General features: G+C 40.4%; 1 protein-coding gene across 1 annotated transcript; it reads left to right on the top strand.

Moving 5' to 3' along the window:
• On the top strand, positions 1 to 26,536 carry Chmp2b (charged multivesicular body protein 2B). Its single transcript, NM_001398813.1, has 6 exons — positions 1 to 244; positions 13,945 to 14,036; positions 17,975 to 18,169; positions 19,558 to 19,660; positions 24,620 to 24,726; positions 24,902 to 26,536. The coding sequence occupies exons 1-6, from the start codon at positions 211 to 213 to the stop codon at positions 25,010 to 25,012; spliced, it is 642 nt and encodes a 213-aa protein (NP_001385742.1). The 5' UTR covers positions 1 to 210; the 3' UTR covers positions 25,013 to 26,536.

The raw sequence follows: 26,536 nt of genomic DNA, 5'->3' as shown, positions 1-26,536 counted from the left end.
TGTCTTAGTTCCCGGTCACCTGAGCACCGAGGACGCGTTCACGGGAGCCTCGCAGAGCCACGCCCGCCACAGGTCGTGCTTGGAGACCCTGTCTTTCTCCTCCTGCCGCTGCGTGCCTCCCCCGGGATCTGTCCTTCTACCCGACCTAGCCCCAGAACCGGGCCGGACCGAACCGGGCCGAGCTGGGCCGCCCGGACGCGGCCGCTGACCATGGCGTCCCTCTTCAAGAAGAAGACCGTGGACGGTGAGTTCTGGGCCCGGCTCACCCGCCTGGGGTCTCTGGGGAGCTCTGGCCTTGGCTCCCGTGCTGTCCCCCGAGGTGGGCCCGGGTCGGCGGCCCCACAGGTGACCATGGCTGAGTCACTGCGGCTCTACATCCTCACCTGGCCGGTTCGCCCTCCTGATTGCTCTCACCCCACCCTCGTTTTCTTTTTCTCTTCCCCACCACCGTTCCCCGAGAGGGTTTCTCAGCTTTCTGGGGAGGCAGAGCAGTGCTGGCTCTTGGTTGTCGTTAGACTTGGCGAGTTGATGGATTTCATGTTGGTTTTTTCCTGCTCCTTGGTTCCTTCTTCCGTGAAGACGTCCCACTTCCTGACATCAGAAAGGGATGTGTGTTTACTAGGGGACAAGGCGGGAGGTCGCCGCAGGTCCACTTAGGAAATGAACTTGTGGCCAGGCTGGCAGTATCTTTACAAACACCTCAGCATTACACATAAGAAAGACTCCAGCAGACAAAAATAAGTCCAAGGCAAGGGTCTGGGTATCATTTTCATAGTTCAGATTTTTCCTCTGTGGTTATCTTTTGCCAACGAAAGTGAGTGTTGTGTAATTGTCATAGAAGTTCGCATTTTTAAAAACACATTGTTTCAGGTGGCTCAGTGCCATCTTATGAAGAGGGAAAAAGTGGATGTGTTGGAATGTACAAGTTTAGTGGCTTTCACAGGCTGTGGTGTAGTGTGTATGCTATACATTCCTGTCCCAGGTATTAAATTCATACCAAGTTATCTAAAAATTGCTTTCCATTGCATGTCGAGCCCAGGTTGCTGTTGCTTCAGCCAAATAATCCCTCCTTTGTAAGGGTCTAACCCAGCCACAAAAGGAGCAGTGGTAGCTAGACTGTGATTGGTACAAACCCAGAGCTCAGCCCTGAGTTGGGGTAACTCCTTCATTTCTTTGTGTTCACTGTTCCAGTGCCAGATTTGGGGGGAGGATAACAAAGACACCATCTCTACCCTGCTACATGGCCTTTCATCTTAACACAGGGTGCCATTTTTATCTCCAGCTTATAAAACAGTATAATGCAATTTTGGTTATTCTGAGTGACTGCTTTTTGTTTGATGTTTGTTTTTTCACTATGCTGACTTTTTACTAATTGAGAAGTGCCATTTTCCACCTCTGGAATAGCTATTAAGTTGCTATGTGGTATAACACAATTACATGAAGTGGGCGTTTTCTGTGATTTCCTGAGAATATTGTTTAATCATTAACATGACACTTTGTATTGTGTGTGTGTGTTTCTGTACTAGTATTGTGATGCTGTATTCTACTCCCTCTTGGGGTAGGAAACAATCATCTCCTTGTTGCTTAAGTTTTATATTGTAATAATCTTTAATAGATATTCACTATAATTTTTATAGTGATAATGAGATTGACTAAGGACAGCAAAAAGTGTGTTTCTTTCTCACCCTGTTGCCACAATTCAAAAGTATTTTTTAACAGTAAAATACAAATATTCTAGTTTTAATTGCTTAATGTCTGTTACATTTTCAAAGACAGACCTTGGCTCTGTGCTTTCTGGTATTTTTAGACACCCAGTGACATATCCTTGAAGTTTAGGGGACAGAGAAAAAGACAATGAGGATGTGCAGGGAAGTGTCTGACTTCATGTTCCTTTGCAGTTGGGTTAGTCCTAATGATAAGATTGTTTTCTTTTTGGTTTTTTTTTTTTTTCTGAACAGAATTGTTTATGGGGGGTGGGGGGGAGGCTTAAGGACTTTTGCTAGCTACTATACCCACTAAATTAAAAAATCTTGGTTCTGACATTTCTGAATGTAAATTTGGATCCCAGGTAAATTTACTTCATCTACCAATTTGCAGACTTGGCATTTTCTTAAATTATCATATTAATTCAGATCACTTCCTGATGCCTTAATTGTGGATTACGTTAGAGCTTTACTGATGTTTGTTCTCCTTGTTAAAGGAAAGGGCTCTTGTTTTATATAAAAGGTGACAGCACTCCTCTCAGTAATGAGCCAGTACATAATGAAATGTAATGTATTTTTATGCATTTCTCTCAGTTCCTAGAGCATGTTATTGATCACAAGATCTTTCACTGTCTGCTGACTTTGTAACCTGTTCTAGCAGTAATGAAATGCTGATGTATAAAGGAAGTAGATAGCTGCTTATGCACCTGGGGAGTCATTGAATCTTTTTGTCTCTGGATTGGCTGGAAGAATTATGTACTATATCATCAAAGACTACTGCACATGTAAATTAAAAAGGGAGGCACCATTACAACACATTACAATTCAGAATTATGTTTAATTCATTTTGACACAGAGATGAACAGGTCTCTTTCGTGTATACTTTGTTACAGAAATTAATGAGAGGTCTATCTCAAAGCCACTGATGAGAAGGGTGCCTTTCCAGTCGAGTACAATTGAGCACTGGATTTCCTCTTTCTGAGTTGTATTATATGCACATATACTTTTTATGATGTGTTTTTTCTTCTATGTGGGCACATAGTGACCTATTTATTGAAGAGAGTTATGAACCTGTTCAGCCAGCATTCCATTAGGACTTATCATAACTGGGTTTGAGCAAGTCAAGTGCTGGGACAGAGGTGGAACTAGGAATAGAGTTAATGGGTGAAGGAGGCAGTGGCTTTGACCCAGACCTGGAAAAAACAGTAGCATGTGGTGTGGTTTGGCTTGGTTTGGTTTGGTTGCTTGAGACAGGATCTAACAGTGTAGTCCAGCTTGTCCTAATGACCCCAGTACCTCAGCTTTCTCAGTAAGGGAGTGGCAGGCATTTGTTTCCATGCCTGGTAAATAGGTAACTGCCTAAGTTGCTTCAACACTGTAATTCCTACCAGTCTTCAATAAAGACAAATTTTAGGAATTTCTGTAAACTGGTACTGAGCTAGCAATTGTGTGTGCTCTGCTTAGTCAGTTCTCACGAAGCCTGTGATAGGACACTGTCACACCTTTGGATTGACTGGGAAACTGAGTGCAGACGGTCTCAGTACATTTTGAGATCAGAAATGTACTGAGTAGCAGAAAGAAGAGCTCATTCTTTTTCTTAGAAGTCAGTCACAGGGGATACACAGTTTACTTTGGTAATCTTGTTAATTTGGTGAAATTGTCCATTTGTTTTTCACCTTTGCCTATAAACCTGATTGTTCTCTTTGATTTAGTAGTAAAAGTTTAGTTTCCATATTGAAAAGAATGACAAATATTCTGTCTGTCTGTCTCTCTCTCTCTCCCTCTCTCTCTCTCTCTCTATATATATATATATATATATAATATATATTATATATACACATACATATATATGTATATGTATGTATAATTTGTGTGTGTATGTATGTTTGTGTGTGTGTGTGTTTGCACGCGCATGTGTGCATGCTACATGTTTGCAGGTACCTGCAGAGACCTCTGGAGCTGTATGTACAACATGGGTGCTGGGAACTCAACATGGGTTCTCTACTGTGGAGCCTTCCTTCCAGCTTCAGCACTCATAACTTTCCTCTGGGCTGGGGTTTTGTGTTTGGTGTTTTCTTTTTTAAAGCTATCCATCAATCGTTAGGGTATTCAGGTCTGTCTTGGGCCACCATGTACATCTCTCTGTATCACCTACTTTTCACTGTAGTTATCATTTATGTGCCATCATACCTAGAAGTTGTTTCTCTATTTTTTTGAAGACCAGTATATCTACTAACTTGCTGACTGTCTGCGTGTAGTTTTCTATAGCAGCAAAATCAGAGATCCCGAAGGGAACTTAATTCTCAAAGTCCACTCCTTCCCCAGCTGCCCCTTCCGCTGTGTTTGGTGCTTAGTTCACCTCCTCCCTTCACCTCACTGAGTCACTAATTGTCAGATCTTCCCCTGTTGCCCGGCCGTACGTGGTGCATTCCTGTGTGCCTGCAGCTCCCTGTTGTAATTCTGACCTTGTCCTGCACTTCAGCAACCAGCCTTCTGCCTTAGTTTCTTGCACCTTCTCAGCCCTTTACATCGTTCATCTGCAAAGCTCACTGTGTGATTGTTTTATGGCAGCTCAAATCTGACTCTGCTGCTCCTTCAGAGTATACTTTTCCACTGAATCTCTGGTACCCAACAGTAAGGTCTTTCAACAATGGCTGCCTTCCTTCTTCTCACATGCCACATTGTTGCCACATTTCGGACTCTTCTTTAGTTCATCAGCATACTGAAAAGTCATTTGTCTCCCCCTAACATAGTTTTACTTAGAACTCCCCTGAACCCAGAATTCTCTCTTCCTTCCCCTTCAAGTTGGTCCTTCTTCAGGAAGTTTTCCCAGTTGCCTCCCCAAGTCGCAGAAGTACCACATCACTTCTGTTCCTATAGCTTGACATCTGCATCCCTACCACCCTTCACTGGAACTAAAATTCTTTTATGCTACCAAAGGAGGCTTCTTCTAAGTCTTCCCTGATTTCCACTTCTGTTTCGAGTCTTCAACCATATAGACCACAACCTTAAAATGATAGCACTTACCAGTCAAAAGTCACATACCCTAGACCCTAGAGCCTGATGACGTGTACAGTTGCCTTGAGCCCTGCAGAGACTTTGAGAATGTTCTACAGGGCAGTAGTGCTGCTGCTGCTGCTGCTGATGCTGCTGCTGCTTCTTCTTCTTCTTCTTCTTCTTCTTCTTCTTCTTCTTCTTCTTCTTCTTCTTCTTCTTCTTCTTCTTCTTCTTCTTCTTCTTCTCCTCCTCCTCCTCCTCCTCCTCCTCCTCCTCCTCCTCCTCCTCCTCCTCCTCCTCCCCCCCATCCTCTTCTCCCTTCCCCCTTCCCCCTTCCCCCTTCTCCCTTCCCCCTTCCGCCTTCTTTTTTCTAGCCCGTTATGCACAGCTGGTGGATTTTTGGCTAAGTTGGAATAAATACATCAAGAAGGTTGTTGTGATCCCTCCCTCATTTATGAATCCATAAGAAAGAAAGTGCCATCTATAGCAACCGAATCCCTTTCAGAAAATGTAGGTTGATGCCTATATGCAGGTGAAGGCTGACACCAGTTTGGTCAAGGCCATGTAAAAAAAATAAAGGGGGGACAAAGCTTTTGTAAGGCGGGAGAAAAGGAGAAGGAAGGAGAATCAAGATGGAGATGGAGAAAGATGACTCAGATCTGGGTGGTCTTGAATTGCCAAGGTAGTTGGGGTGGATTTCTGTTGGCAAATTTATCTTATCTAGGTAGGCAGTTTATATCCTTATCAGTTGGCTGTAAGTTTATTACATGGATATATTGTGGATTGGGAATTTAACATATAAATCTGATTTATATCTGGGTTGTAGTTTGTTGAGTCCTGAGTTTAACAGGCGGTTGGGAGTTTATACCATAACTATTAGGGGGCGGATGCTGGGAATGTAAACAGAGCAGCAGCAGAGTTACAGGAGGGTAACCACCACTGGGACTCAGGGTAGATGCTGGGGATGTGAGCAGAGCCCACAGTAAGAGCTGCATAGGCGGTCTCTGTGTGAAACTGGCGTGGTGGCGACCCTCCTGAGTCAGAGAGTACTTGGGGGCAGCGTGGAGCCACTGAGATAAATTAGCGCTAGTCCCAAAGGCTAGTCCCAGTGACCCGCAAGGGTATGCGCAGAAACGGTCTCGCCTATTTTATTTTTACCTAAGCAATAAAAAGCATCTTCTTCCCCAACCCCCCAGGATAAAAGACAATAGTATTGTGGTATTTACAGTATTTAAATCTTGTATAGAATGTTGAGTGTCCTCTTGGGGATTATTATCCTGAATATTGTAGATCTCACATTTTATACTGTTTACCCTACATTCTTAATATACCAAAGAAAAACAACTAATTGAATGTGGCATTCAAGGGCACACTATGCTTGCCACACTGTTTTTCTTGAATAGTTTTAGACCAGCATCATCAAGTACCAACCTTTGATGTTTCCTATTCTCTTTAACAGAAGTTCTCTGCATTGTCAGAGCAGATAACTCTAGGGGATTGTCTAGCTTGTTATTGTCTCTTCCTACCCACCTCATGACAAGAGCAAATGAGACTGCGTTTGCTGGAATATGCCCATTCAAGAAGCTTTCCTTAGCTTTTCAAGGGGTTGAGATTTTAAGATTTTGCTTGAGTGAACTTCTCAGATTTTGATGACTTTGACACCTCTTGGAAATGGAATAACAATCTGCTTCCTCCTTCCACGGAGGTCTCTCTTTCATTTTGTCTTCAGTGTCAATGACAGAGGCAGAGTGTACCTGGAAGAGAATGGGGGACAAGGGATGCGAAGAAGGACGCCAAGACAAGAGTCTGATCAAGGCGACAATTTAATTTTTCCCAAGGCTGAATTTATACCATAACAGGGGTAACAGAGGGCAGGGGCAAGTAAGAAACATTTACGCAGGCCAAGGACACAATATTCATGTGATCAGGCAATTGACTGACATTAACAGGATGTTAGAAAGGTTACAGGATTGTCATATTATTAGTCAGCAGAATGTTGGTTTTTCAGAAAGGTTATACAGGTCATCACATTGGGTATCTTGACGTCAGATGTATTTCTCAGCAAGGTCACAACTTTATCATATGATTATTCATCTTGACCACCAGATTTGTATTAGTCTTCTGCAGCTGGCTGGGGATTTTCCCTGAACGCGGTCATACTTAGTTCTAACCATAATAATAACATCAACAATGGAGGGCTTCAAGGGCATTGCTCCCAACACTCCAGTATTCTGCTTCTCCCACCTGAGGTTTCACTTGAACCCAGCCCTTTTTTTGTAAATTAATTTATCTTATGAATAATAATAGGCTTTATTATGATATTTGTATGCATATCCATAATGTGTTTTTATCGTATTCATCCAATTTATCATCCCTGAAACTTTACCTGAGTTATTTATCTCTTGTGGCTAGAGTTAAGTTTTTGACATCATCTTCCATCCCGAATTTTATTGTCAGTTTTGATTTTGCTATACTGTGTATTAGAACGTTGTATTATTGTTTCTATAGCCCGAGAAATCAGTTTGATTTGATTGAATATGAAATTCTGGTTTTTCCTCACTTTTATTCCCTTCTGCCTGATTCAGTGTGGTTTCTAGAACCTTCTGTGGAGTGACCTTTAATGCTTCTTTTTCTTTGCTTTCAATTTTATACCACTTTCCCAGGGTTTCTTCCTCTCATTGACTGGAAGGCTGTATATCTATATAGCCAGGGCCCATTTTCACTATTTTGCTTGATTTTCCTTGAACTGCACATTCAGGGTTTTTCTTCTATTCACAGATATTCCTGGCGTTTGGATAGTTCTGGCACTACTGCTATGATGTCCACACTTATCACTGATGCTAGCTGCTGTACTTTACTGAGAAAGTCTAAAGTATCATCCAATAAAACACAATAGAGAGATAGCTCATGTTTTTTTTTAAAGATTTCTCTTATTACTTTATGTGTATGAGTGTTTTACCTCCCGTGTGTGTGTGTGTGTGTGTGTGTGTGTGTGTGTGTGTGTGTGTACCACGTATGTGCTTAGTGCCAATAGAGGTCAAAAGAGGGCGTTGGATTCCCTGGGACTAGAGTTACAGACAGTCGTAGTGCTAGGAATAGAATCAACGTCTTCTACAAGAGCAACAAGGGTTCTTAACCACTGAGACAACTTTCCAGCCTACATAGTTTAAGTTTGATCTCAGTTCATGTGATAGCTAATTAGGATAACTAGTAAGCATCGAGGTTGCTAAAATAAAGTGATTTCCCCTAAAGAAATGTATTTAAAAGTATAAGACTGTTTTCAGACTGAAATCCCCATGCCGTGTGAATCCGCACAGCATGCCGAGTGATAGAGCTGCTAGGGACCAGGTACACTCTGCTAGGTGTGATAGACTGCATCTCTTCTGATAGGAATCCTGAGCTGCCTGGAGGCCTGAAACAGACTTCAAACTCTCTTGAAAATGAATTAACATCATTCTATTTATAGTTTATTATCACTTTTTGGCTTTATCCTCAAATGTCCAAATCATATGCATATGCTCAGCATACTGCAAATGAGCTATAAGTCAAGATAGGATTTGGCTTCAAATCTCAGTGGAAAAGTATAGTGTGAGACTCTTAGTTTAAGTTTATACCTTTTAGACTTATTTTTCTAGACATATAAACTCAACTGGTTTGGGTCCTAAGAAGGCTCAAAGTCTCAAAGCTTAAGGCTATGATCTTGACACCCAGGTAGTAATACCAGGATTTCATGAAGAGAAGATCCTGACAAGCTTAAGATAGTCATTTAATACCCAACATGGAGCTGACCTGGGTAATTGTTAAGGTCGTGTCTGACATAGGCTGGAGAGAGGGTTAGTTGGCATGCTGAATCACGTACACAAATCTTGGAAATGTTCAGTTTGCAAATGCCACATTGTGAAGCCCATCACAACAGCCTTCCAAAGTGACTGAAGGGGTGGTTTTAAGTCCTCCAGGGCACACCCTATTGCCTAAGAAGCAAGAGGTATGTGGGAAGGAAACATCGTCTCTTCCATGTCAGCAGTGACCTGCACTGGTTTCTACCACTGTCTTGGCAAAGGTTCAAATTAGCATTCTACTGGACTATATCTGGATGCTTACATTCAAAAGACAGTACTCAGAAGGTGAGAGTTGGAAGAATCAGGTTATTTCAATTGACCCTGAGAAGATAGATGGAGGGGCTAATAGTTATCAACTTTTAATCTGGTGGAATGGGAGTGTGTTAAAGAGGGCTTACCAGTGAGTGATAGTCAGGAGGAAGGCAACGTGCTGAGTGGTTTCTTCTTCAACCCGAGGGATGGTCTACCTTCTTGCTCTCTGACTCTTAGAATAAACAGGAATAGTACAAGCAACTTTGATTTCTAGCATTTTGTTTAAATAGGCATACTGCTTTTCTTGTGTTTAAAACTTAGCTGATGCACATGATAGAGCATATGGAGCGGTTATAGTCCCATACTATCTGAGAGTTATTATATTCTGGGTTCTGCAGAACTCTGAAGAGCAGTAATTTTATATATCATGACCATGTAGGTGGTGTTCTTTAGAAATGAGAATGTCAGAAAAAGATTCAGGGTACTGTCTTTGCAAGAGGCGGAGAGAAGAGTAACTGAGCAAAGGGGGAGGGAGGGCAATGAGACTGCTCCAAGGAGCAGCCACTGTTACATGTCCCAAACTAAATGATGGCTTATTTCAAAGATCCATGTATGCACTGTGCAAAGATACCTGTCATAGCTTAGATTTTACTAATGTTAAGTTGTATCCTTCCTCATAACCAATAGGTTTTATTTAAGGTAATAAGTTAAATATGCTTCATAGTCTTATCCCTTCATATCTCATGATATTTGTATGCCATAAGATCACTCCTAGATATAATATATTGAGATGGTATTGTGGCAATGCATACAAATAAGCATACAACGATATTGCTTTAACTGCTTAAGTCTGAGAAATCTCTGAAATAAAAGGGATATTGAGCTTAATTTATAGGTACTGGCCTTTTGCAAAGGACTACATCCTGACACAGGATTCTGCAACTTCCTCTTGCAGAGCTGGATAGCGGTTGGAAAGTGTTCACAGGCTAAACTGAAAAATCTAAGGAAGGAAAGTGTGGCTTTTTACATGGGCCTTGCATTGGGCAGTGTTGAGTTAGGAAGTTTAGGGATAGTAAGTACATTTTGTGAGAATTGTTACCTTTGAAGAGGTTGGGGCCACAAGCAGGACACATGCTACCTAGAGGTTAATGATAGGGTTTCATGTTTTAACACACAGAACAGGGAAGTAAAGAGCATGTCTAAAACCATGGTGATCCTCTGGGGCCCACCTAAAAGTTGGACATGGTGGCAGCACTTGTAATGACAGTGCTGGAGAGGAGCATGTCAGGCAGGGAGACTCCTAGACATTTAGTTCTTTCAGGGAGAAGCCTGATCAAAAGGCAAGGTGTATGTTTCCCACGAGCACACACACACACACACACACACACACACACACACACATACACACACACACACACACACACAGAGCACACACATACACAGAGAGCACACACACACACAGAGCACACACACACACACAGCACACAACACCACACACAGCACACACACACACAGAGCACACACACACAGCACACACATACACACACAGAGCACACACACACAACACACACACACACACACAACACACACACCCCACACCACACACACACACAACCCTACCCCATCTTTCCCTCCCTTATCTTCTACCCCTGAAATTAAGCTTGACAGTTCTCAGGGTGTTTATCTCATCGTATGTACTCTCTGCTCTTAAAAAGCTCTGATCTTAGAATGGAATCAGGTCTACTAAGAAGTAAATCAGGTGAAAAATCAAATTGACCTTTAAAACATTAAAAGTATCTCAGCCTTTCATGTTATTTGTTCTGAATTATCCAAAAGACCAAGCCATTAAATGAGTTTCCTATAGGATTGCTTAAGGACAATGGCGGGGTAATTTGTTTTATAGACTGCTCCTGTTGCCTCATATGAAATGACATTTTACTGTCTTTTCCTACTTACCATAATATGTTTTAAAGTGTTATGGTTATGTTTTAGTATGTAACATTAGATGCTCGGAGTTTATAGCTTAGAACTGTTTAAATATTAATAGATCTATTAACAACTGTGGGGCTGTGGAATATGCAGTAGTTAATTTTCTTTATTTTTTCCTTTTATGATATACAGTGTCAGCTAATGTTTGCATAGTTACATAAAATTAAAGTAAAATTGAATTATCTTTTATTAAACTGTTTGGTCTCATTATAATATGTTTTTTCTTACCTAAGATAACCTCATCTAGCCTGGGCTCTCATCGTAGACAGAAACTGAGTGTCTAACTCAGTATTTTACTAATACTGGCTGGGTACTAATTATCCAGCCTCAAAAACGCGGTTGACAAGGCTCTCCCAGAGACTGTCCCACTAGAGCTGCATTCATGTCCCAGGCCACCTTTCTGACCAGTACTCTACAGCTGGTCCTTCAGCACTGAGCGTTTACTGCCACAGCTCTCAGAGCGCAGGAAAGGGCCTTCCTTGTTCACCGGCTGCTCTGCCATCCTGACCCCACAGCACAGCACAGCACAGCACAGCAGTGTTCCCGGCCGATAGGTTCTACCACCATCTCTTCTAGGGATGGGGTAGGAAACAAAGCTTCTGGGAAGGGACTGGGCTCCACACCCCATCTAGCTGTCAGCAGATGAACTTCTTGATTTAAATTCTTTTTGATTCTTAACTGATACTAAACAAAAAGTATACATCTGGAATGGGTTGTCATTTTAATACGCACTTATATTATATCAAGTTTAAATATGGTTAAATATATCTGTCTGCTCAGATAAGAAAATCCCTCATACTTCTCTTAGCTTTGTGAAACTAAGTAACTACTGAGCTTTTTTATGCCCTCATCAATTCCCAAATAATGACACAGAAGCTTATTTATTAATAAATGAATGCATAGGCCTTACGGTAGGCTCATTCCCGGCTAGCTGGTAATTTGTTATACCATTTATACTAATCTAAGGTCTCCAACATGGCTACCTCTCCTGAGTTTCATATGCCAGACTTGCTCTGAGACTGGGTGGTGAATCTGCCTGCACCTGACTCTTCCTCAGAGTTCCTGTTTCTCCCGGATGTCCCACCTTCTAGTCTGCCCTTTGCTAATAGGTCTTGGGCTTTGTATTTTACCCAATCAGTGGTGTATAAGGCAGGCAAGGAAGGACACATCTTCACATAGTGCATACAGACTCTGTGCCCTGCAGTCATTGTTATCGGCAGTACAGTGGCCCACTGGAACGTAGACCTGTATCATTAAAGTACCAAATATCCGGGCTGAAGTGATGGCTCAGCAGTTAAGAGCACTGACTGCTCTTCCAGAGGTCCTGAGTTCAATTCCCAGCAACAGCATGGTGGCTCACAACCATCTGTAATGGGATCTGATGCCCTCTTCTTCTGGTGTCTGAAGATATAGCTACAGTGTATTCATATACATAATAAAGAAATTAAAAAAAAAAAACAAAAAAGTGCCAAATACCCAAAAGAGCAGATTAGAAAAGATTTTCTTTGCACATTTGAAGCAGGAAAGGGATGGTGGAAGGAATCTTGGTGCTGCAGTAGCAGGGGTGTGAAGTGGCTGGTCACATCCCTTTGACAGGAAGCGAGCTCACACCAGAACTGGCCTAAACTATAACCTAGAAGACCCCACACATTCTTCTAGCCAGTGACTCTCAGCTTCTCTAATGCTAAGATCCTTTAATACAGTTGCTTAGGTCATAATACAACCATAATATTATTTTGTTGCTGCTTCATAACTGTAATTCTGCTCCTGCAATGACTCATAATGTAAATATCTGATATGCAGGATATCAGATATGCATCCCCCAAAAGTTGAAAACCACTGTTCTAGCCAGACTTCACCTCATAGAGATTACACAGCCTCCTGAAATAGTGCCAATAGCTGGATATAACTCTTCAAACACATGAGCCTTTGGGGGAATTTTCCACTCCAACCACAGAGGAAAACATTCTTCACTTCTTCCAACTGTTCTAGACCCCACAGCCTTTGGAAAGCACCATAGTAGACTGCGCCTCTGTGGACACTTCTCTTAGCTTCTACTTGCCAGTGCCGTCCTGCAGTACTTTTCTCTCTGTATCCATCCTATTTCACCTAAGGGTCTTCAGTCCACAGGACTCCAGCTCCATCCAGGTTGTCACAGATGACAGAACTTTATTTACGTGAATAATATTCTATTAGAATTACAAACCCATCTTCTTTCTATATCATTTCTATTCTTTTAGTAATGCATACTAAAGTTACTTCCATTTCTTGGCTTTATGAATAGCATTGCATTAAAATTGTGAGCGTGAATGTCTCTATAATGCTGATTTCACTTTGGATACATAACTAGAAATTAACTGTTAAGTCATTTGATAGCTAAAGTTCTAAGGTTTTTGGAACTTCAACTCTGTTTTTGGTAATGTCTGCTCAGGTTTGCATTTCCTGGGCCACGTGTGAGGGCGCCTATCCTTACATCCTTGCTGACTGCTAGCCTCCTCCTCTGGAATAGTCCTCCTCACCTGACAGTCTGCTTCTGCCCTATATTATGTCTCTCTCAGGATGAGTGTGTTAAGAATTATCTTCAATTACTAATTGATCACTTGAGTATATTGTTTCAAGAAATATCTAGTTTAGTCTCTTGTTCAGTTTTATTGTTTATTTGCTACTGAGTTTTTAGAGTTCCTTATGTGTTCTGGATATCAGTCCTCTGTCATGTATATAGCTTGAGAGTATTCTTTCTAAGAATTTTTAAGTTTCCCATTTTGTAAGTTGTAGTTAAAATCTGCATCTGCATCATTGGAAAATCTGTTGTTTCAGACTGATGGTGCTGGCACGAAGAGGTGAAGGGGTGCCTGTGTGTGCCGGGGTTGGGGATGTGGTTACCTTACCACATGCAGCTGTATAAAATGCTGTAACATAAATTTATATGGGTCAATTTCAAAAGCTCTGCATATTTCTACAAATCTTTCTATTCTTTATATATTCTATCATTATAATAGATGCTTTAATATTTGATTAGTTCATAGGATATTAAATTGAAAGAAAAATTAACATCTAGTAAATCATAGTTTCCCTTTCGTGTTACATTCTTAGTCCAGTATTTGAAGTGGTATTAAGGAAAGTCTTACAACCATGATTTCAGGTTCCTTTTGTGATTCTCCTAGATGTCATAAAGGAGCAGAATCGAGAGCTGCGGGGCACACAGAGGGCCATAATCAGGGACCGAGCAGCCTTAGAGAAACAGGAGAAACAGCTGGTGAGTAGAACTGAGCTTCAGCAAAAACTTCAGGATCCGTTAGTAATTAGTGCTGAATGATTAGCTAACTTAAGAAGCAGTTTACCAGAGGTAAGTGATTTCCTTTAGGAAGAAACAGCATTCAATGCCTTGCTGAATTTTCTCTTGTGTTATTGTGTTCTTTGTTGTTTTTTATCAGAATTCTGTTTCTGTTGGTACAGAAACAAATTATTCTGTTTTGTAAGTCTTATGAATGGTCTAGGAATAAATATTTCTTAAAACAGAGCCACCTTTTGACATTAAAATTAAAAATAGTCATATAAAACAAAAGAGTAATGAGTCGTATCATAGCTCCTGGGTGGTCTTTAAAGATGGTTGTTCCATGACAGTTTACTTTTAATTAGATGAATATGGCTCATCTTAAAGTTTTCTCTATGCTGCACTTTTGAATGCATGTTATTCCTAATCTCAGATCAGCTTTACTGAGCAGTAAGAGAGAAGCAGTATATTCCACATATTTAGAGTATACTGTTCATACTCCGATGTAAGGTTAGTCCCTGAAACTGTTACTCTAGGTAAGTAAGAAACACAGCTGTCATTCCACGGTGAAATACCTTCTGTCCATCCACCGTCTCTTTTTTCAGTGAGAATAATACTGACGTCCCCTAGGTTAGTGTATGTTTCTAAATTGTATGCAGGTGAAATCACAGACTCCTTTCTGATTCCTTTCAGTTATTTTGAGGTTAATCATTCCTGCTGCATATATGATGGGTACACGTTTCCTAATTTATCTGTTTACCACCCAAGTACACAAAATGTTTCCAGAGTTTCCAGTAAGTAAAGTTACTATGTATATTCAAATCAAGTTTTGAACATTTTCATTTCTTCTGGTTAATTACGAGAAGTGAGATACATATTTAACCTTATATAAGAAAGTGTGAAACAGTGCAAAGTGTCTGTAATCTTTTTTTTTTTATTAATTTGAGTATTTCTTATATACATTTCAAGTGTTATTCCCTTTCCCGGTTTCCGGGCAAACATCCCCCTCTCCCCCTCCCCTTCCTTATGGGTGTTCCCCTCCCAACCCTCCCCCCATTGCCGCCCTCCCCCCATAGTCTAGTTCACTGGGGGTTCAGTCTTAGCAGGACCCAGGGCTTCCCCTTCCACTGGTGCTCTTACTAGGATATTCATTGCTACCTATGAGGTCAGAGTCCAGGGTCAGTCCATGTATACTCTTTAGGTAGTGGCTTAGTCCCTGGAAGCTCTGGTTGCTTGGCATTGTTGGACATATGGGGTCTCCAGCCCCTTCAAGCTCTTCCAGTTCTTTCTCTGATTCCTTCAACGGGGGTTCTATTCTCAGTTCAGTGGTTTGCTGCTGGCATTCGCCTCTGTATTTGCTGTATTCTGGCTGTGTCTCTCAGGAGAGATCTACATCCGGCTCCTGTCGTCCTGCACTTCTTTGCTTCATCCATCTTGTCTAATTGGATGGCTGTATATGTGTGGGCCACATGTGGGGCAGGCTCTGAATGGGTGCTCCTTTGTAATCTTTTCTTTGCACTGGCAGTGGATGAGAATTGCAGCTGTTGCCCATAAGGGTGGGATTACTTTATGGGTAGAGTTACAAACAGTTGTGCTTCTCCTTGCACTTGTGGGTTCTGGGAGCATAGAGGGTGCTGGGAACCAAGTGCAAGCAACCGCTCATAGCCACTGAACCATCTCCTTCCTCACCAGTGTTTTGATTATTTTATCTTAATAGCTATGTGTGCTTGGGTACGAATTCCTCATGAAGCGCATGCTTTGCAGATGTGCTGTGTAGGTTCTTGACCTTGTCTTCCATTTTTTAAATGTCTTTTGATACAGAAAAGTGATTTAGTATGATGAAAATAATTACAATTTTCTTCTGTGGCTAACACTCTTTATACATTAAGAAATCTTTTACTAGAAAAATTCAATATCATTTTTTCTTATGTTTCTTTTAGAACACTTAAAAAAGTAACAACTGTATTTTTTTTTCTTATTTCGGTGCTGGGAGAGCCTGGTTTCTCTGTGGTGCTAGATAGAAGGGTGCACTTCATGGGAGTGGAGATCTGTAACCTGTATAGCACCTTTTCTTGCCTTATCTGTACCAAGTCATATTTGAAGAGAGGGCTCTTCCTGAACTCTGTGCAGCACTGATAGGACTGTCCTCAAGCCCAGTGCAGAACTGCTGGAGTTCCTGTGGTTACATAGCTGGACTTAAAGTCAGAGAAACTTCCTCATTCGCCTTGGCACATTCTTTTGCTCAGAATCCTACAGGGCAGTGGTTCTCAACCTTCCTGATGCTGCAGCCCTTTAACCAAGTCCCTCATTTGTAGTGACCCCCAACCATAACATTATTTTGTTGCTACCTCATAACTGTTATTTAAATATTGTTAGGAATGGCAATGTAAATATTTTTGGAGCTAGATGTTTGCCAAAGGAATCTCAGGTTGAGAGGTTCTCAACTCAGGTTGAGAACCCCTGCTTTAGCATATTTCAGGTGCCTCACATTTCCATCACAAACATTAACAATCCTGTCACTTCTACAGAAATGGCTAGATTTTGATTGGAGTATCATTAACTGTGTGAATTATTTGGAAGAATTAACATTAACCATAAGTTTTACTGTCCATGAATGTTTTTATACATCTCTACTTTTTTAAATCTCTGAAATTTTTTATTATTTTATTTCATTTTTGGGGGGAATACTATCATATTAAGAAAAAAATAAATGTATGATTATTTTTGACGGGTATATATATATAGATGTGCCAAGCTTTTTTATATGTATCTTGAATCCTTAGCTCATTTATTCTTGTAAATTTTGTACGTGCCATGAGACTTTTACATCAGTGAATCATAGCATCATCAATAAGGAAGGCTGTTGTCTTCGTTTCCTGTCTTAGAACCTTTGTATGGTATACTTTTATGAATTGTTTAAGATTTCACACTGTGGTTTGATTGTGTTCATCCCACACTCCTCCCACTAACTCAGTTTAGATTGACATGAGTCTTCCCCCAGTAACCTACACGTTACACCCTGTTCAGTTATTAATGAAAGTCATATTCCCAACCTCTATCCCACCCGTGAGTGACTCTGCTCTTTCTTTGTCCAGCGTCTGCACTATAGACACTGTCCACCCATTGGTATCTTAGATCAGTTGCTGCAGCACTTGCACAGTTAAACCATGCTTTACTTTAACAATGGGACTTTCCCAAGATGCTGCTGACAATGTTGACGTAGCCGAGGAAGCTGTACATTCCTTAAAGGGAGGCAGAAGTTTGTCTTAGTTATGTCTATATAGAAAAGAATCAAACCCAGAACAGTGAAGGTGTAGCTTTGCGGTTTCAGGCATCATGGGATCTTGACACATTGGTATGAATAAGAGAAAACAACTGTGCCTGAAACAATTCTAGCAACCTGTTTAAGAGAAGGGTTGATGTCTCTCAGGGCACATTGTGTTATTTGACTGTCTTTCCTTTCTTTCTTGTCAGCTGTGATTAACATATTTTGAAACACACATATGCACAAACTTAGGAATTACCTGATAGCTTAGTTTTAGTCCCAGAATTATGAGATAATCCTCTTTACTTCAGGCAATAACTCTTGTTCTTGAATTTATTTGCTCTGGTATTAGTGTAGTCTTTCCAGTAGCTATCTGTATTGTTAACTTTACTACCTCAGTCTTTCTATTCTTTGTCATACTGACTGCTTTTCTTACCCATTTTTTAATTTTCATTTCCTATTTTCTTTTGGGCTATATGCACGTGCTGTTTATTTTCAAGGCTGAGGGTAGCACGCAGTCCTATGTGAACATGTGACTGAACCTCTGGAGATAACCTTCTTCTCAGGGTCGCTATGCCTGCTACATACATTTTTCTGCATACTCTCTGATGACCGCCCCTTGATTTTATTTCCTTATCCTTTTTCCTCTTCTTAGGAGTTAGAAATTAAGAAGATGGCCAAGATTGGGAATAAAGAAGCTTGCAGGGTTTTAGCTAAGCAGCTTGTCCATCTACGGAAACAGAAGACAAGAACATTTGCTGTAAGCTCAAAAGTCACATCTATGTCCACACAAACGAAAGTGATGAATTCCCAGATGAAGATGGCCGGTGCCATGTCTACCACTGCAAAGGTGACTGGGAGATTGGTGTCTGTGTTTCAAGGGCATGTAAATATTAATATTTTAATCAGATTGTAAGATACTTTCTGGTGCATTTGTGGTGTAAAAATCTTAGCTGTTAATATAATACTACACAACCCAAGTAATTGTATCTAGCCTAGTGATTGGGGTATTAAAGTAAGGACATTCCCAATTTTCCAAGATCACATGTAGCTTCAAAGTTTATATGGAATTGACATAGAATAGTGTTTTCAGTTTTTGATTTTTTTTTTCAATAAATTGTCAGAAAAGTTGGTGGCTTCCTTTTTGCTATTATTTCTGACTACTTTTGAATAATAATTTACTCTTGATTCACTTGTAAATAATGTTCAGAACCACATATAAATACTTTAAATTGTAACTTTTGCATTTCAGAAACTGAAGAGCTTATATTTAATTATGTTATATGTGTCACACACACACACGCACACACCGTGGGTGTGTGCTCATGTTCATGTACACAGTCAGTGCTTTAACTGTTAGTGTTTCAGGGACTCTGAGTATTTCAGTTATTGATGAAAGTCCACAAAAGCAAGTATTTTGGTCTCCTCTGTAGTCTTACAAACGAACAGAACTAAATGTCTAACTAATTTGGGAACAAGGTCATATGAAGATCACATATCTAGATTATTAACTTTACCCAAGTGTTGAGGCAAACAATTACCTCTCTGCTTTCTGTAAATGTTAGACTCAGAAATGAAATCTAATGTGCTCGCTGTGTATGTGTATATGAATTGGAATTTTTAATTACGTGTCTTAGGAATGTACTATTAGTCAGCAAGTTTTTCGTCGTGAACTCAAGTGGTTCAGCTGAAAGGGCTATGCCAGGACTTTCCTGCAGGAAGCTCTAAGAGTCTCCTTGAGAGGCAGCTCACGGGAGTAGTAGTGTGTATAGGACTCTAAAACTTGACTTACACCCAAATAAAACTCACGGAATAGTGTAGCCTTGTGCAAGTTATCGAGCTGTCTGTGACTCTTTTTCTTGTGTAGCAGGAGGGAAAACGAAGGAACCAGCACATGAAATTCTTGTACTTTAAATGTCATTTAACTTTATTTTCAGTATACGCAAATTGCTTAGACTAGAGAGGAACACACATAAGGGACTAGTATATGTATCAGTTCTGTCCCAGGGTCAGTACACACATTTACAGATATAAAAGGTCAGTGTGCCAACAGAACTGTAGTGGGGAATGAGTCTGTCTTGTCAAACAGATTTCGATAGGCCGTTAGGTCCCAGAGACAAGTTTTGAATTAGACCTGACACTAGGTCAGTGGAGGCTGTATTTGATGTGCTGCCTTAGACTTACTCTGTATAGCTTTCATAACTAGGTTGCTAACGTAGCTCCTCTCATTCCTTAAAGACGATGCAAGCAGTGAACAAGAAAATGGATCCACAGAAGACACTACAAACAATGCAGAATTTCCAGAAGGAAAACATGAAAATGGAAATGACTGAAGAAATGAGTAAGTTTTAAGAAATGTGTAGGGTTCTAAGTTCCAAGTTCATGTCCCAGTAGTCTCATGTTCTGGTCACAGATGGACAGACCATGAAGACAGAAATGACACTATGATGAAATACATTCATATCATGACTCAAATTCTGTCAGGATGTTAACTGAAGGGAACATATAAAATATGTCCTGCCAATAATGCACAGAGCCGATGGCAGCGTGCATAGGGCTCACACAGGTCCCAGTACTGAGAAGGGAAAGTGAACATGCTCCCTGTGGCATCCAAGAAGATATCTCCACTGACATCCACCCACAGAGGAGAAGGTAGTTCTCTCCAATGGCGTCTCTGCCTGTACAGCTACACTTGAGGACAGGCCACAAACCTGACTCGGAAGGAGTTCAAACAAACTCAGAGGGCTTTGTCTCATAATGCTTTGTCTGGCTTTGTTTATTTTGTTTGTTTTGCTTTGTTTTTTTTTACTATTTTTGCTTATTTATAATTTATAATTATATATTATGTAATATATAATATTTATAATAATTTATGATAGCTTCCAATTTTCATTTTGTGTGGTGTGTGTGTGTGTGTGTGTGTGTGTGTGTGTGTGTGTGTGTGTGATTCTCTGGTTCTCTGATTCTCAAGTGTTTTTCTTATTCTCCCCACCTTCCTCTGTGTATTAGTTTGTTGTGTTCTATTTTCTTTTTTTTATTGGCCTGTCTGCTTTTGTTTTTGTTTCTTTTTTCTTTTTTTCCAAAGACAGAGCAAGATGAAGTGGACTGGGACGGACCAGGGGAGATCTGAGGGATGAAGGAGGGAACCATGTACCATAACTTTGCTACCTAATGGCCACAACAGCTTTAATTTGACTGCATAGTATAAACAATGGTTTTCAAGTCTCTGTGTGGTGTCCCACTGAACCCTGTTCCTGTCAGGGGAGAGGCAGTGGGGCTCCTGCTTATGCTTTTATGTCACAAAATACCACTGGGCTTCAGTTTCTAAACATACTATGGAAGGAAATGTGACTGAAGGGCAGTGGCCTCCACCGCCATTGTTACTGATGCTCTTGTACATGAGTGCCCCGCCTCTTCCTGGCTGTGTGAAAGTGAGAGCACAGGCAGTCAGGAAGTCCTTCTTCACTTTCAACATAGCATCACATAGACATGCACTTTCCCTTAAAAATAGCTTTAGTGTCATGCGAGGATGTGTCTCAATTGCAGTGTTTGCCTAGCAACTTAAGGCCCTGGTTTGCTTCCCAGCAACAAAAGAAAACAAATAGTTTTAGGTATTGCCTATTATTAATATACCTTTATGAAACATTTATTTTCATCAAGAGGGTTGGTTTCAGATTTTCAATTTATTTGACAGTCTTTCTTTAAAATTGAATGTGTTTGCTGGGCAGTCGTGGGGTATACCTGTAATTCCAGTACTTAGGAGGCATAGGCAGGTGGATCTCTGAGTTTAAGGACAACTTGGTCTACAGAGCAAGTTCCAGGACAGCCAGGGCTACACCGAGAACCCCTGTTTTGGAAAAATAAAAACCGAGTCTGTTTTACTTTGTTGATTCTTAAATAAACTGAGAGTATAGCTTAGATTTATCTATGAGGCCCCAAACATCTTCCCAGCAAAATGACCTCAATATTTATTTTACCAGTAACGAATGAGTGGCCCTTCAGAACATGCTGGTCAATACTGAAACATTTGTGTGTCAGCATTCTGCTCCGTGGTATTATTTTCTGGCTGTTTGCCAGTTGTGCAGTTCAGCCAGTTTAGCTCAGCTCACCCGTTCCCATTTCAGTTTAGCATCTAGTCTAGCAAATAGCACCTTTTAAACTCACTAGATTACCACATGCACTCACAGTCATTTATTCCATATGAGGGAGGGTGTTGTCTTCTCTTCTTGGTAGTATACCATGAGTGTTCTCACAGATAGTTAGAACAGTTGTTTACTTCTATTTCTTACCATAGAAAAACATGAAAGGTTCTTTTGAAACATTCTCAGGAAAATTTGCCAGTGACAGGAGAATTGTTATTTGTATAATGGTCCTTATCTAACATGCTGAGATAATTTTCAGTTATAGTACAGTTAATAGCAGGCTAGAAAAATTTAACTTAAATGTCTGTTAATCTGTAAAGCGTAAGTCCTCACTTAGTCGGGCAGCTATCATGTCTGCTATAGTTGCTGCCATTTGTCCTTGGCTACTTTTTCAATCTAAAATGACACTCATTAAAATAACCTTACAGAGTGTACATTAACAATATTGCCAGTACATATAAAGTCAGTGTCAATAAACATACTTTTTCTTTGACTGAAAGTAAATTTAGTTTTGTTTCCTATAATATATCTTGCTTGGTTTCTTCTCTGTCTACTCCTTACAGTTTCTCCCCACTTCCTCTCCCATGGAGATCCATCCCTTCCTGTCTCTCAATAGAAAACAACAGGACGTCTAACAGATAATATAATATAATATAATATAATATAATATAATATAATAAACAAAAGCTAACACATTGGAGTAGGACAAAAGAAACAGAAAGAAAAGAACTGAATAGAAAACAAACAAAACAGACTCACTTGTTTGCACACTCGGGAATCACAAAAACCCACAAAACTGGAAGACATTTATATTATTTATACAAAGGACCTGTAGGGTAAAACAAAAAAGATAATATTCTGTGTATGTATGTGTATGTGTGTGTGTATGTGTGTGTGTGTGTGTGTGTGTGTGTGTGTAAAAGGTGACTTAAAAAAATAACACAAGTCGTGACATGACCTTATAAGACAGGAGCCTCCAAAGATGCCACTGTGTTCATTTCCTGTGACCACACTGCTGGGCACGCAGTGTACTTATGAGTAGTTTGTGTCCCCAGTGAGACTCCATTGGAGAAAACTTAACTTTTCATTTGCAAGTGGTTTTCAATTGGAGTTTGCTTCTGGGTTAGGTACAGATGCCTATGTCGCCTTCTCCTCTTACCTCTGGGGCCTTGTCTGCTACCAACCTATGCAGTCCCTGTGTGTGCTGCTCTTGTCTCTTTGATCTCACACATGTGCTGGTCCTGCTGATTTGGAGGGCCTTGGTTTCCCTGTCGTCTGTCCCCTCTCGCTTATACGCTCTTCCCACCTCCTTTTCTGCAAGGTTTCCTGAGCCCGGAGGGCGGGGATTTGATAGAGAGATCTCAGGCCACAGTGCTCCAAGTTCCCTCATTCTCCACTTCTTATCTGCCTGTGGGTCTCTGTTTGTCCCTGTCTGTCTCTGATGATGCCTGAGCCAAGCTCTCAGGAGTATAGCAGATGTTACTCCATTTGTTTACTAAAACAGTAGTCTTTGGTTTTATTCTTGGTTCTTGGTTTCTCAGGTTCTTGTTTACCCAAGCAGTGTTGAATACAGATTCTCTCGGTTAGTATTCCCAAAAATTTCATGTGCTATGTTACTCAGACTTGTCCACAGTCAAAGCTTTGGGACACAGCCTGTCAGAAGTGCTTATGTCCTAGTCGTGTTTCCTGATTGGGCTTCTGGGGTGCTCATCTTCTCTCCCCCCTGCACCTCCTCTGCAGTACTTCTTCCTTTAGACCCTCTCAGATCTGCCTGGCTGCAGTACCACTCCGGTTACTCACCGCTGAATGAATGCTCTAGAAGCTTACTTCTAGAGCACTGCATCACATTCTTGCTCTAGAAGCTTCTAGAGCACTGCATCACATTCTTGCTCTAGAAGCTTACTTCTAGAGCACTGCATCACATTCTTGCTCTGGAAGCTTCTAGAGCACTGCATCACATTCTTGCAGTGGGTTCTTGCTGACTACAGAGTAACAACAACAAAGTAACCCAAACCAATAAAAAGGTAAAAGAAGTTTTTAGTAAAGATTTGCCAGGCCAGGAAAAATCCAAAGCCACATACAGACAAAATGGTTTGCTCTCAAAGCTGCTCAATACTAGATGCAAGTATTGAGATCTTAACTTAGATCTTAGTTATGCCTTAGTGCCTATTTTTATGTTCTTTGATATTTTACATTATCACAACCTTTTAACCTTTTATAAACTTACTTCTTAATATGTAACTAGGCAATTTTTCAATCTTCTACCAATCTCCAGCTGCGTTATCAGTGGCAGCACTACAGAAGCAGTGTGTGTGAGCAAAACCTGGTGGGCACTGAGGTCACAGAAGATCCTGACCTTCCTTCCTATTGGATATAAGATCTGCAATTTCAGATATTAGATCAGAGATCTCATCTCATGACATTGCTTACGATTTTATATTGAAATGATTATTAAAGTTCTAAAAGTTTTTGTACTGTGGCCATTCTCCAGAAAGGAAAGAAAGAGGATGATACCACTAGTAAACTTGCAGGGCTAAATTTGATATATTCTTAGAGTCAATCTATGAAATATTCAGTCATATATTTTATTAAAATATGCTACCTATATCTTGAATGCTACATAAGAAATAATGCAAAGACGATAACTGGGTAGAAGGGTAGTTATCACCTAGATATTAACAGTTTGAGCACATTTTTTTCTTGACTACATTTAATAGGTCAGTTGATACTATTTATAGAATCATATTTAAAAACTATAGGCCTCTAACTGTAACTGTCACATGCATTTTGTTTATTCAAGATCTAGTTTTACAGATCATTGTGTTTTCCTTCCTTCCTTCCTTCCTTCCCTCCTTCCTTCCTTCCTTTTATTTTGGTGCTGAAGCTTGAACTCAGGGCACAGTGCACAGTAATCAGTTTCACCGAGGTTTGTTGTATTATAGGATTGTGTGTTTAAAATGGCATTGTTCCAAATGTATGGTTATCAGTATAAATCATTGACAGATGAAAGTTGAATTTTGTAGTTTGTTGTTTCCCCTAAATTTGCTTCTTAAACATTAAAGATATGTAGGTATAGTTTGCTTTTGTTCCAGAAATATAAACCTAACTTGTCCCTCGTTTGAAAATAATTGCTTTGCTCACTTTCTTTTCCCTCCAAGTCAACGACACCCTGGATGACATCTTTGATGGCTCTGATGATGAAGAGGAAAGCCAGGACATCGTGAATCAAGTTCTTGATGAAATCGGAATTGAAATCTCTGGAAAGGTAACAGTGGCTTCTTCTCGTGAAAATAGCATGGGCCACTGTTGTTGGTTGTTTTGCTGCTTCCTTCTGCTATCTCTCTGCATGGTTTTCTGTATGTGTTGGAACACAGTGCGTCCACGGTCCTCATCCAAATGCTTACTACTGTGTTTTTCTCCCATTTCTGTCTTTAATGTAGATGGCCAAAGCCCCATCGGCTGCCAGAAGTTTGCCATCTGCTTCTACTTCAAAGGCTACAATTTCTGATGAAGAGATTGAACGGCAGCTCAAAGCTTTGGGGGTAGATTAGAACAAAAAGCCATACGTACTGTTCTCACTTTGGCCTAAAGTGAGTCCGGTGTAGATTCTTTTTACAAAATACATTCATTTTACAAAAATGAAGACCATGAGTGAACAGCTATTTTCTGACCCATGGCTATTCTGAATCCTTTGCCAAAGAATGCCAGTGATGCAAAACACAGGGACACTTTGGGCTTTAACCAGAGTCACTGCAGCCTGAGACCTGTGCAAGCTGAGTTCTTTTCTGCATGGCATAGGGAGATGGTGTCACTACTTAGTGTTGGGTTGTGTTCTAAATTGTTTTACACTGAAATCAGAATTCATGTTAAATGCCATTAGGCATCAACTTAAAGAGACTTGTAAAAATATTAAAGGTATACCGTTAATTCTGTATCTGTCGCTTGTCCTTTGTAGACACTTATGTTAGGGCCACAGGCAGTGCAGCTGCCAAATTATTTTTAAACCATCTAAAAGAAGAGTGCTATTTAAACATCTGTCTTAAAGACTGTCATGAGCTTTTACTTTTCTTCCATTTTTCCGCCTTTGGGAGAACATTCTAGTTGGTAAGTTTATTACCTTTCAAAATGTGCTTGGCACCTGCCTTAAACATATTGTGCACATCTTTAAATTAATTTACCTGGCAAAAACAATTACATTTTAAAATAAAATTGAGAGTTACCCAAACAGTTACCCAATCTGTCTTACAAAGCTTATAAAAGTGAATTGGATATAATTAGCCAAATGAAGAAAGAAGACACTGAATTAATAACACTTTACAGTGATGAAAATATACTTGGTCTTTCTTCCAAGAACTGAGATTTTCTCTGTATGAATTATAAGTCTGTGCTGGAATTTTGGATTGCATTAATATACACATTAAACTCTGTAAATGAAGCCATTCTTGTAAAGGAAACACTGCTACCATGACAGTACTGGATCTAGATTTCTAAAGAAAATGTTTCTGTTTTGTCGTGGTTTGGGTAATAAACTGCAACTTTGTCAGAAGTTACCGCCTCACGTTCAGCACTGTGTGAGCAGCATTTGAAGGTGAGAGAGCTGTGCCCTGGAGAGAGGAGGAAAGGAGGAGGCCATAGAGTTAGAAGTGGAAAGTGAGGTAGGTTCATTCTGAAGGACCGTGTCCCAGCAGAAGCTATAGAAATCCTGATCAGTGGAAACTGGCTAACCTGGAGTTGGACCTCTGGACTCCGTTAGCAAACGCAGATGTGCACTACGACGTTAAAGGAGACACCAATAGGTGCGAAGAGCAGAGGCTCGGCCGTAGACTCCATAACGGTTCTGTGTTCAGTGCTGACATCTACAGTGTCCAGTTCTCATTGCTCCTGAGTGGGAATGGGTCCAAACACTGTACTGTATCATGGGGTATTACACCCAAACATGGTTTGGGCGTACATTATAACGTTGTCTAACCTAAGTCACTGTTTTGTTTACTTGTGACAGTTGAGTTTTAATATTATTTTGTCTTTTTTTAAAAAAACTCAATAAAGATTATTGCTCTTATCCTTTTTTCCTTAAA

This window comes from Rattus norvegicus, chromosome 11 (assembly GCF_021556685.1).
Source record: "Rattus norvegicus strain SHRSP/BbbUtx chromosome 11, alternate assembly SHRSP_T2T, whole genome shotgun sequence".
NCBI lineage: Eukaryota > Metazoa > Chordata > Mammalia > Rodentia > Muridae > Rattus > Rattus norvegicus.
The sequence above is the reverse complement of the archived record's forward strand: the minus strand, read 5'-3'. Positions and strand labels throughout refer to the sequence as shown.